Here is a 13,128-nt window from a genome sequence, read left to right as displayed (position 1 = left end):
ACATGTTTTTACAATTTCACCAAATGTAAGTTCTACCTTTTATCTATGGCTTCAATTGTTTTTAGACTAATTCCACTCCTCCTTGTATACACAGATCCTAAGGTTTCCAATCCTCTCTTAGGACAGCTGTAGTTTGAATCTTAGTGTTTTTATAATACTGTCTCCCAACACATTGTTGTTGCTTTAAAAAAAAATTCTCCCAATAAACAAGTCCATTCCCCCAACTCCCCCACTCTACTTTGCGCCATAATTTGCTTGTTTTCTGCTTCCTATGCATGTCCCAATTACTGAATGGAGAGGCAGAGAAGTAGAGGATACTAGGAAGGGGAATGTTAAAATGTATGTATAGCCCAGTGGCGGCCCCTCCATTAGGTGCGGACAGAGGCCACCCCCCTAATTCTACATGCAGGGTGCCGAATGCATGGAATGCAATGGGGGAATTTTTTTTTGAAGTTCGAGATTAGAGCCATAGGCTCTAAAAGGCTAAAAAAATAAAAAAAGGATGGGCCCGGGCGCAAAGGACGGCACCCTGAGCCCACCCAGTTGTGTTACAATAGTGAATTTATATTTGCTATTGTCACACTGATTCTCCTCCCAGCCAATCAGGAAGTGGTTTGTGAGACCTGTTTCCTGATTGACTGAAAGAAGAAGCGATCCTACTGGCCAAGGAGGAGGAGGAGGGAGGAGGGAGGAGAAGGAGGGAGGAGACGTGCGGAAAGACCGACTGACTGACCCACCAGCCACTGACTCCAGGGATGGCTCACGCGCAGTGGCTCAGCCATCCAGAATTCAGCACTCCATGGATCGGACGGGGGAGGGAGGAGGAGGGGAGATTGGAGTCATCCTGGGCAGGCCATCTGCCTCCTAAGGTAAGGAGGCCGTCTGTCTCCTGCGCAGAGAGAGGGCGTGTTGCTGGTGTTCCTTGCATTGATGTCCATCTCTGAGGGGGGGGGGGGGGTGACGTTGGAAGTGTTGCTGGTGCTCTACGCTGTTGTGGAAATGTTATGAAGATGTATTTATTATGTATTGTCATAGTGTCTCCCAGTGCTAATTCTCCAACCCACTCTAAAGAGCTGACTGGGGCAGACTGATGCTGGTTGTGATCAGTTTAGTAAGGAAAAGCTCCTTGGGGATGTAGAGAAGTGTTTGCAGAGTGGGGATATGTCCGCCAGCGAATGCACAGAACAATCGTCTGGGGGGGAATGTGTCTGCTCACGGTTTAGCGGATGCACGCTCGTGTCACCCCTGTGTGCCTGATCAACATATTTGAGGGGGCCATGGCGTGTACCTGCAGATAATCCTCCCATCCACACTGGACAGTAGTATAGTATGGGTACACTTTGTTCTCTGAACAACGCAGAATAAGGATTGACGCCAAGCCGTAAAAATGGGAGTCTGAATCGTTGTGGTCGGGGACAGCATTCATGATCTCATGCTTCCTTTGTGTAACTGAAGATAGCTTATAGAGACAGGGGGCGGGAGATCGTACACGCTGCCCCCACCCAGACATGCCCATAAGACTCCCCTAGTCATTGTTCATTGGCTGTTGTATAACCCCTCTTGTTTGAGGGAATCCCTGTGCTTGATTGGTCGATTGTGGAACCATGAGGCTCTATTTGTTATATGAATAAAATTTGCTCAGGGGAGGGCAGTTGGGTTTGAGCGATGGAGCTCAAAACGTCAGAAAGGTGAATTTGTCTGTTTATTGGGAAAGAGAAGGAGATCAGGGTTATTTAAGGATGCATTATACTGAAAGGAAAGGGCGCTTAATTGTGCAAAAGTGTACAATTAAGCGCGGGGGGGGGGGGGATGGACGGTTTGTCGTTGGTTCCCCCCTTGAATTATTGAGCACCAGTCACCACTGGTATAGCCAATTTTAATTTGTTTTTTAAAAAAAAGAGTAGGGAATTAAACCTCTGTTTTGTTTTTGTGCTGATATACTGTACATTCACCAGTTAAGGTTTGCCCATTGGGAGATTCTCCCTCACCTCCTGTTCCTGTGACAACACAAACCAGAAAACACTATAGGTATCAGAAGGATCTGTTCCATATGCCAGTTTAACAGGGCTGTTAATCTGGCATCTGAAGCAGATGTTTGGCAGCATTGTTTGATCCCTGCTTGGGATCATTCCGTATTCATAAAATCCAGCTCTTGTTTTTCTTCCTGAATTTAGGCCCTGATGAAGGAGGACCTGCTAAAAAGCGTTTTGTTTTTTGTTACTTTTATTTAAAATCAGCTTCTGGACCTTACATATGTTTCTGCCACTTTCCTCACCAATCCCCAAACACTTAACAAGTAGAGGAAGACACTGCAATAACATTCATTATATCTTTATCTTACCGTCAACTCTGTCTGGGTCTGACGATTCAATCGTTTCTGAAATTGATGAGCCAAACTCCTTTGCTACTTCCTGTGGAGTATCATATGTGTACCATTCTGTGGATAATGGGTTTGTAGTAACATTCATTAGTGACATAACTCCTGATTCTATGACATGATGCAAGCAGATACTTGTGCATTTACAGTAAATAGCTACACTTATAAGATATCTCTTGACACACCATCCTCTAATTCTCCTTGTTTAATCATACTTTTACTATTGCAGAGGATTTTTTACATACTGTTTAGCAAAAGGGTGCCGTTGGGCTATCTCAGTGGTTGTCAACCTCAGTCCTCAAGTACCATTAACAGGTCATGTTTTTCAAAATTTCCTTGACTATTGTATAACAGATGTGTCTTACTTATTACTACCATAACCCACCTTTAACTGCTACGTCCCTCTTAACGTAACCCCAGAAAAATGAGACCACACCAGTCTGGAGTAAACATGGCCGGAGCAGCCAATTAGCTTTATTTATAAAATATCAAATAATTAACATAAATTAACATAACTGAATAACTTAGTAAGGCACTTCCTCCATTAAACTCTTCCCGTTGGTCTGTACAGGAAAGCCCACCAATCATACCATCATATCCATTAACAGCACTGCGGAACCTAAAACTAGAATAGGCCTCAAGCTGACATGCTGGCTCAGAGGCAAAACACTGACCGCAGTGCACCTGATAAACATCAGCTAAACTACTGTTAGCTGTATAACCACCCACGGGTACCATACCACCGATAGGTCCCAAACTTCCATATCTGGGGTAAATCCTTTGTCTGGACAGACCAACAACATGCCACAGTACACAAGGGCAAAACCTTACCCTTGTGTGCCCTGTCAAACCCTCAAAGCTCGCTGTATCCCATCTTGCAAACCCAAGGACCACAAGTCAGTTCCCACATCGGTCAGGTGAACACCATCTCTCTTCAGGTAACGTCAGGTGTCCACCTCCAATTCCAGGTGCCGTATAGCCAACCCTCCATTCCTGACCACAAAACCGCTGACTTCCTTGTTCACTTTCCTCCTAGCCCTATTGATTTTTTCTACCGACCTCACCCATCTCCAAGAGGTCCTGGCCACCTATGTCCGACCACACTATGATCATGTGTGGAAAGGCAAGCCGGAGCTTCCAAAAATCAAACTATGTCTTTTACCAAGTCCAACATAGTCTTACGGCCTAGGTCATTGCCTCCCACATGTAGTACTAACACATCCGAAGGCCTGTCCAAGCGCTCAAATCTATGTACCTCCCCACAACATGCCTGGCACCCCCAACTATCTTATATAAGCATCCTGCCTTGAGAACCCAAGTTGCCTTCCATCTGTGCAAGCATCACCTCTCCTAGCCCCCCAAACTTAAGAGTGGCCTACTATCCAGACCAGGCCCTGTGTTCTTCCTGTAAGAAAGGAGGAGAAGACAAAATCCCCAAACCATCAATATTGACCTAAAAAACAAATACAACTTCCACAGATACCCCTTTTAACTCCCACCTTATACAATCAAAAGGTGAGGATGAACATACAATTTAAATCTCCTAGATTCCCACATTCCAATCCATTTTACAGCAGTCTCATCTAACCCCCACCTAACAGTTTCTGTAGCTGCCCCTATGCGAAACCAGTGCGATGAAAACTTTTGATCCCCCAAACCCAAAGCCTCCAAACACTTTTTGAAAACGGCAACAAATTGAAATCGAAAGAGGGACAACCCACCCTGGTGCACCAATACCCCCCTACTACCAGGCGCACTGATACGAAATCCCGCACCAATACTATAGGGCACAAGGGCAATCCTGGAAGCGAAAACACCTGCACCATCTTTCCCTTGCCCCGCTTATCTGTTTTCGATCTGCGCACCATTATGGACATCCTATCCCCTTCACACACCACTTCAGCCACTCCTAACCCACCGTGTGCTTTCTTAGAGGGACTCACTAATTCGCTAATCCTAAACGCCCCAAAAAATGCCAATGCAAACGCTGCTTTAAACAATGTCACCTTGTACTCTGATGAACACTTAACCGGTAATTGCCCCAATAACCTTCCCAAGAGCTCAAACGAAACTGGACACCTTGAGTCCCTGCTTGGTTGAGATCGCCTACAACCCTTCATTGCCTGCCTCACCCAAAATTATTTTGTCATGTCTGGCAGACGCTTGCACTTGAAAAAAAACCACCAACCCAGCCAATTTTTTGTCTAACCCCGACACTGACACCCCCGCCTCCACATTACTTGAAACAAAGTAAACACTAGTAAACGGAGGTCCTGCTCTTCCCGTTCTTCTGTGACTTGTTGTACAAGGGCTACCCATTCGACCCACACCCATATGCTGACCACGTCGTATCGCTCACCGACCTTCTGATCCATCCTGCTACTCTTCCAAGACAATCCTCCAAAGCCACTCCGGACACGGGACCCCGTGCTGTTCCGCCACCAGTGCCAACTCCCAAAACCTGTCCCACTGAAAGCGAGACAAAGCATCAGCGATGACATTCTCCACTCCCGGGAGGTGCACAGCATAGATGAACGCATTCAAATGCATACAACGTAGTACGAGGTACCTGAGTAACCTACCTGCCACCAATACCTTGTTGATCACCTGTACCACCCAAGTTAGCCAGGAACGTGTGCCATGTCGCCAGATTCTCTCTATGAGCCCTCACCAAGCGTATAAAGTGCTTGGGGGATGTGACCCCCGCGGTACTTGCTGACAGCCATCGGCAAAATACCATCCCCATTGGCAAGATGCGGCACGCAAAGTTTAACTTACCCAACAGTGATTGCAATGGTCTAAGTTGCACCTTGCGTAATCCCATGATCCCCTGAATCTCTGCCTGCAGCGCATTCAATTTCTCCTCCGGCAGCCTACATTCCATCTTCTCCAAGTCTAACACAATGCCCAAAAAACTCAACACCATCGTCGGACCCTCCGTCTTATCCGGGGCTAGGGGAACTCCAAACTTCTCAGCAATGTGTTTCAACATAGCCAGCAAAACCGCGCAGATTTGACGCCGGCGGGACCACACAGGGGAAATCGTTCAAATAATGTATTATTGAACTCAGTCCCGCGATGTCCCTGACCACCCACTCAAGAAATGAACTGAACCGTTCAAACAATGCGCAGGATATGGAACATCCCATGGGCAAGCACCTATCCACATAAAACACTTCCTGCCAATGACAGCCCAGCAGACGAAAGCTGTCGGGATGTACCGGTAGTAAACGGAAGGCCGATTCTATGTCGGTCTTTGCCATCAGTGCTCTGTTCCCATATTTCCTCACCCAGAATACTGCAGCATCAAATGATGTATAAGACACCGGGCAAATCTCTGGGTCAATGGCATTGTTTACCGAAGCCCCTTTTGGAAACGACAGATGAATGAGCCTAAATTTGTTACCATCCCCAGAGGTGACGCCACCAAGTCCAGTATTGGCGTCATGAGGAAGGGGCCCCCCATGCGTCCCAGCATCACCTCCTTGTTTAGCTTTTCCGACACCACCCCAGCATGTTGTAACGCTGACCGCAGATTGCGTGCTAATGGGGGAGCGTTAACCAGCTACTCCAGAATCCTAAACCCATCTGAAAATCCCCAGGCCAGCAATTTCGCCGTCTCCCTATCTGGGTACCCATCGAGGAAAGGCCGCATCCTTTCCACCTTCACCGGCGTTGTCCTACCTTTTCCCTGCTTGAAGCAGCGGGACATAGTGTGTCCTCCGCCACAGTCGGAGCATTCATGCTTGTACTTGCATGACCCCCCAAACTTGCAGGAGCCCTAGGGGTGAGCCTATACCTCCTTTTCTCTTCGTCCTCCTTTTTGTGGTCCTCCGGCCTCACCCTATCCAAATTGAACTTCTCCAGCGGTAGAAGAGCGAAAATCTCTACATATTTCCCCTTCCAGATCTTCTCCCTGACCTCCGGTTTTAGATGAGCCCCAAGGGTCCCCTCGAAGCACACATAAACCTTGCATTTTGCTGCGTCCGCCAACCTCACCAAGTCTTGTTTTTTAGTTGTATCAGTGGTAGCCTCACCCGCGGGCTTCTGCACCGCCTCCTTGTCAGCCACCCCCGCTAACTCGGTCGTGGGCGTCACTGGCTTTTACCGCTGCCGCCTGTCCCCCGGCCCCCCCAGAACCCCCTAGTCCCCCAACCCCCTTTTCTGGGGGCCACCCATGCTGACACTGCAGCCTGAACCCCGCCTTTACCCGGGTTTAAATCGTTGGACCAGCTCCTTTAAACCCGCTAAGAACCCTTGCAGCCCATTTCTGCCACTGCGCGGTCCGAGACCAACGCGGCCAGAGGGGGAGGCACAGTCACAGCTGACCGCCCCGCTTGCACCTGACCAATCCCCACATTACCCACAACATTACATGGCATGGAAGAAACAACATTTGCAGATTTACCGCGATGCCTGGATGGGGTCCCACCAACCGAAGGCCCGGATTCCACCGCCGCTGGACGTCCTTGCTGCACATCATCCTCAGACTGCAACAACTCGCCCTCGGAACATTCGTACACCACCTCCGCCTCGCTAGCTGGCCGCCCTTCAGCGGATGCATCGCTGGATGCTAGGGATCCGTGGTCCTCCCTGCTCCTCAACACGCCAGACCCGCCTGCCGACTTCCTCAATGCTTTGCCTGGACCTCCTCACCCCCTCTACATGCTGCCCTAGGCCACTTCCGGCTGCCTCCTGCTGTTCTCTGCCTGCTGTATCCTCTTGTCCCTTGGCCGCTGCATCCTGCTGTCCATCCATCCCATTAAAGCTGCATGCTGCACGTGTGAAAAGCCCAGCAGCAATGTCTCCAGGTGCCTCCCGCCTAAGCCCCACCCCTGCCGACTCCAGGCCTGGAGCAGGGGCCTCTCCCAGTCCCAGTCCTCCTTTTTTGCCCAGCAATCGCTGTGGACCTGCTGGCGCTGCCACCCATAGACCCCCTGCCCGACTGGCACTGGCTGCCACCCCCCCCCCCCCCCACCACAGGCCCCACCAGGCACTTCACGGGCAGGCCTGAACTAGCCCTGCCATTTCTGCCATGCGGCCTGTTTGTCCCAAGGGGAAGGGGGGAGGGGGGTCTGGTAAAGCACGAGCCGGAGGCCGCAAGCGCCACACTCGCGCCGTCTCCCGACCTGCCGGTGTGGCCGCTGGGGATGTCTCCCCCAACGCTGCTGCCAGCCCACCTTCCAGCCATCCAGCCGCCTCCGCCCTCAGCTTAGAAAAAAGTGCCTCCACAGCGACCATGCTTCCTCACAAGCTTGATCCTCCTGGCAGACTGAGCTGGGGAGGAACCACCCACTCTGCAAAACAACTCTGCTCCTCCCCTCTACCACCTCTCCCCCAATCCTGATCTGCCTTTACCCAATACAGCTTGTCTACATCCTCCCTGTTAACCCTGTCATGCCCGCCCTTCTCTTATTTTTTTATTTATTTTGCTCCGGGCTCTCTTCAGCTTGCACAGGTGCAAAGTCATTGGCTTGATATTTATAAAGGCCATTTTATCCAGAGGGAAATTCCCCAAAACATCGCCTGTTGGGGGTACTTGAGGACTAAGGTTTGGAAACAATGGACTGAAGATTTTCTTGTTGATGATACTCCTGTATTCCATATCTGAAACAAGGTAGTCAATCCACATTGATGAGGTCCCTTATACAATTACATATTTCTTGGCTCTCTGCTATCTAGGTGGACAAATTCTGTCTGTAGGAGCTCAGTGTATTTAACCTAAAGGTGTTTCATGTGGTACTGATGTAAGAACATCAGATAGTCCTGGCACAAACCTGTGTAAAAATGCAAGGATGAGCCATATAACACATGTGTACACACCAAAAGTCTTCTAGTTTTTTTTAATCAAGGGAGTGTGTCATGCATGTGTAAATGTGTATTTGCGTGTATTTGCATGTACTTGCACATAAAATACTGACTTAGTAACTAGAGAATAGTGACTTTTCAACATACTGACGATACTTCAAAAGAGGACATTCAATTATACCGGTGCCACCCTTTGGTCAACTTCTGTATTGTCTGATCTTTTGCATTGGTTCTGAGCAGTAGTGTTTGTACTTTGTACAAAAGTCTGATGGTTTTGTGTACACACGATTGGACTTTGCTCCATCGGACTTTTGTTGTCAAAAACGTTGTCCTTTCGCACAGCCAAAAAAAGTCCAATCAAAACTGAAAAAGTTTGTCCGATGGAGTGTACACACGGTCGGAGGTTGCCTTAAAACAGCTAATTTGCATGTTTGTTAAAAAGTGATTGTGTGTACGGGCCTTTGAAGTGGTTGTAAACCTCGGACATAAAATATGAACTAAGTATATCCCTCTGTGGTGTGCACTTGTCTTAATCCAGAGGACCAATTGTCATTTTTCTTTGCTGCCTCTTTCCTCCATCTGCATGAGTCACTTGACAAGTTTTCCTCACACCAAGAGCAAAAAGGTGCTCCATGCATACAACCTGTGATTGACAGCTTCAGCTCTGTGTCAGGGCTGGGCTCAGCCCTTCCTTCTGAGCTGGCCGCTCAGCTGTCAGCTAATTGCCAACTCCTACCTCTCCACAGTTACTCAGCTGTTGATATCCTGCTCGTCAGTCCTGCCTACTTAAGTCCAGAGGATCTCTGCCTTCACCTTAGTCAACATCACAGACACTATCTCCTGTAATCCTGTTCAAGATGTGCCTTGCTGACATCCCTTCTGACTCAAGATCCTGCTTGCTGTTCCACTACATTGATCCCTGACTTCTGGGTTGGCTGACTATCTGTTCCAGTTACCGAACTTTGGCTATGTTTTGACTACGTTCGTTCTTTTTACTTTTATTATTAAACAAGTGTGATTTAACTGTACTTCTGTCTCAGCCGGATTTCATGATTTCTGACACTCAGTTCTTGTGTGCTGTGCGAAGAAGGGTGTGTCCCTTTCCTCCAATCAGCTCTCACTGAGCTCTGCAGAGTGTAACTTCAGCTCCCACCCCTTGCTTTCTGAAAGCTCAGACAAGATTTATAAATGCTGCACTTTGAACAGCTGTGGAAAAAGACTACAGATACAGTTGTATAACCCTGTGTAGGGCGGCCTTGACTTATTAGGCTTACCAGTCACCTCCGCCTGGCTTGTTCTTCCACGTCTAGGGGTTCCCAGGGTTGGTACCCAACAGCTTGGACGCTGACACCAATAAAGTCCTTTTAAAAGGTTTTATTCTGCAAGGGTAACATCCAGTAACACAGTCTCATATAGGAACAGAAGGCAGAGGCGAAGAACTCAGGCACCTTGAACTGCAGATACAACAAAGTCTCCTATTCCACCCAGAGAGTAGCCACTCGCAGCTGGGCACTTTGAGGCTGAACAGATCTCTAGGCAGAGATCATGGCAATCAGCATGCCAACTCAGACTTGTCACATTCTCCATCCATGTACAAGTTATACCTTGAAAGTGAACAGGAACCTTTTTCCTCAGTACCTGGAACGTTCTCTGTCTCCGGATTAGTACTGGAAAAAGTGTGGATTCATCAATGTCCTTCCCAACTCAGTAACCAGGCACTTCTCAGGATGCCACTTGTCGGCCCTCCTCCAAAGAGTCCTCCTTCAGTCACCTTCACGAGCTGTGGTGCCCCTCCAAGCCGAGAGCACACCCGGACACCTTGAATCCTCCCTCAGTTACTGCGCCTCGGACCAGCCGGTTCCGAGACTCGGGAACAGACGGGTCCCTACCCCAGACCATGGGGGTCTATTGGGGGTAACCAGCAGAACCATGTTGCGGGGTGTCGAACACCCTGTGACTGCAACCCCTCACGGGGATACCCCGGTCCTGGAAACCAAACCCAGACTACACAGGCCTCACAGACTCCTCTCTCAAAACACGTGACCTCAACACCTTAAGTACCCCTTTCCAGACTCCCCGGCACATTCGCTGATTGGTTCCAAGAAGGCTGATACCCAAACTGTCCAACCAGGCCTGGTTCTAGCTTTTCATGCATACCTCACTGTACACATGACCAAGCAGAACTTCCATACAGCCCAGCCAAACTGATGTCAAAGTTCAACCTACATAATTAGCCCTCAGAACCCCTACTGTTCTGAGGCAAAAACTAAATTTATATATGAATGACATTTTGTCCACAGTAAACAGGTACAACTTATGTAGGAGGCTTTGTTTTAGCTCTGTGTATCACCTGAGGCCAGTCACTTCACTGGGTATGTATAAGGGTTTACAACCACTTAAAGGTTTTTTAGTGACATATTAACCAAACAAGAATAGTACAATTTTCCACGTTTTCTTTATTTTTGCATTGTACATCAGATATCTTACGTCTGCAGGATGGTTCTGTTCCTGACCACTTCTTGTTCTCCTGGCATATCCTCTGCTTAGAGCCAAACATCTTCAGTCCCTCCATGCACTGATAGATCACTCTGTCATCGATCCTATATAATGAACCTACTTTAGTGGCCCCAATGGGGGTTCCTGGGTCTGGGCAGTAGCCTTCTGTTTAAAGAGAACAAAGAGATTTTGAGGTTTAAATAGCACTTTTCATATAGTTTGTTTCTTTTTAAGTGCAAGATTAAAAAATACAATTTAAAAAGAAAATGTTTCTGTATAAGGTGTACCTTTTTGTCTTTGAGATGTGGAGGGTATGCACTGCTCTAATACAAAAAGGCTGCATGTAGGACTGTGTAATGAAGTGTTCCAAGATCCTTGCCATTATTATCTCAATTTACAAGGCTAACAATCCAAGATAAGGATACACAATGACTGTCATTTCAATCTAATGAGATATGAAAATGACAGTCACATGGCTAAAATAAAGATTGTTACCTTTGTTTTAAAACTTTGTGAATTGAACCTCATGTGCGCAAAGGAGGGATTAATGATATTTTTTCTATTACAAGGTTTCTTGCTTACCAGGCACTTTAATCCTCTTCCTGCCCATGCCAATTTTCAGCTTTCAGCGCTGTTGTTTGGAATGACAATTGTGCGGTCATGCAACACTGTACCCTTATTACATTTTTATTAGGCATGTGCAATTTGTTTAGTTCCGAATTCGTTTTCTAATGAATTTTGACAAATTTGTTAATTCCGAATTTCCTCATTTTTGAATTTCCGAAATTACGAATTTCTAAATTGCGAATTTTCAGATTTTCGAATTTCCGATTTTCGGATTTCCGAATTTCCGATTTTCAGATTTACGAATTTTCTAATTTCCGAATTACGGGTTTCCAAATTTTGGATTTCCGAATTTTCGGAAATTCGGAAATTCTGAAATTATGAATTTTGAAAATCAGAAAAAAAGAAAGAAATTCTGTTTAATGCTAAATAATAACTATTAAAATATAGGTATTGGAATTCCCTTTCAAATTTGTCTGTTAGTGAACATAACGAGTAGGAGAAATTTAATAGTTTGATAAAAAAAGGGGGAAGGGGACAATGGGCAACGGGACTTTATATGAAACAAATTACTTAGGGTAAATTAATTCAATCAATATAATATATTAAATTAATAATATATACAGCTGCTCCTGATGAGTGGAGACAATCCACGAAACGTGTCGAGCTCTTCACCAATGGATGCCATGCCCCAGCGGCCATGATTCTATTATGGGTTTGATCTATTTCAATCATCAATTCAGTTTATTGGTTATTACTATATACACACTTTGGAATGTACTGTCGGTTTACTGTTTACTATGTCATGTTCATTATTATCATCGTATCATGAATTTTATTGGACTATGCGACAATTATACTTATTATATTATTTAATTCTGTATATCATATAGCTGATTATTATTAATATACCCACTGTACTACCTCTTGATGTGTTTCCAATAAATTAGTAATTTAATATATTATATTGATTGAATTAATTTACCCTAAGTAATTTGTTTCATATAAAGTCCCGTTGCCCATTGTCCCCTTCCCCCTTTTTTTATCAAATATCGGGGATGGAGTCCTGTGTACTGGATGGTCACGGCTCATATAAAGTACCACTTGTTCTCGCTTTTAATTTCATTTTTTCTAAATTTAATAGTTTGTTATTAAACTGATTTTCTTTCCTTTTTTCAGATTTTCAAATTTTTGGACTTTCAAATCTTTGTATCCCCGAATTCCGAAAATCGAGGTCCGAAAATTCAGAATTGCGAAAAATTTGGAAATCCGAAAATTCTAAATTTGGAAATCCGAAAAGTCGAAATGGGAAATTCAGAAATCCGAAAATTCTAAATCCAAAAATTCGGAAATCCGAAAATTCGAAATTCGGACATTTGGAAATCCAAAAAATCGAAATTCAGAAATCCGAAAAATTTAAATGTGAAAATTCACGAAATTTCAGAATTTCCGAATTTCCGAATTTTTTTGATTTTCCGAATTTCTGAAAAAAGCAAAAATACTAATGAAATTAAAACAAACAAATGTTTTGTCAATGCACATGTCTAATTTTTATAATTTTTTTTTCATACAAATACAGTAGAGCTTTCTTGTTGTGGTATTTAATCACTGTGTATTTTTTATCTTTTGCTAAACAAAAAAAGACTGAAAATACTGAAAAAACTAAAATCTCTTTTTAGTTTCTGTTATATGATGTAACAAATAAGTAATTTTTCCTCTTTCACTGATGTGCGCCAATGAGCTGCACTGATAGGCTGCACTGATGGGCACCGATAAGGCGACAGTGATGAGGCTGCACTGATATGCGGCACTGGTGGGCACTGATAGGCAGAACTAATAGGCACTGATAGGTGGCACTGATGGGCTGCACTGATCTGTGGCAC

General features: G+C 45.7%; 1 protein-coding gene across 1 annotated transcript in view; it reads right to left on the bottom strand.

The window, feature by feature from the left end:
- LOC143983497 (complement factor B-like) overlaps nt 1-13,128 on the bottom strand; it is a 129,107-nt gene that overhangs the window by 71,749 nt on the left and 44,230 nt on the right. The window contains exons 4-5 of the mRNA XM_077483258.1: nt 10,673-10,846; nt 2,342-2,437 (exon numbers count right to left, since the gene is read on the bottom strand). Coding sequence (XP_077339384.1) covers nt 2,342-2,437; nt 10,673-10,846 — 270 coding nt within the window. The remainder of the gene's footprint in view (nt 1-2,341; nt 2,438-10,672; nt 10,847-13,128) is intronic.

The sequence above is a fragment of the Lithobates pipiens genome, unplaced genomic scaffold (genome assembly GCF_037356315.1).
Source record: "Lithobates pipiens isolate NorthernLeopardFrog02 unplaced genomic scaffold, aLitPip1_a1.2 Scaffold_1, whole genome shotgun sequence".
NCBI lineage: Eukaryota > Metazoa > Chordata > Amphibia > Anura > Ranidae > Lithobates > Lithobates pipiens.
Note: the sequence above shows the minus strand (reverse complement) of the source record. Positions and strands in the feature narration are given on the sequence as shown.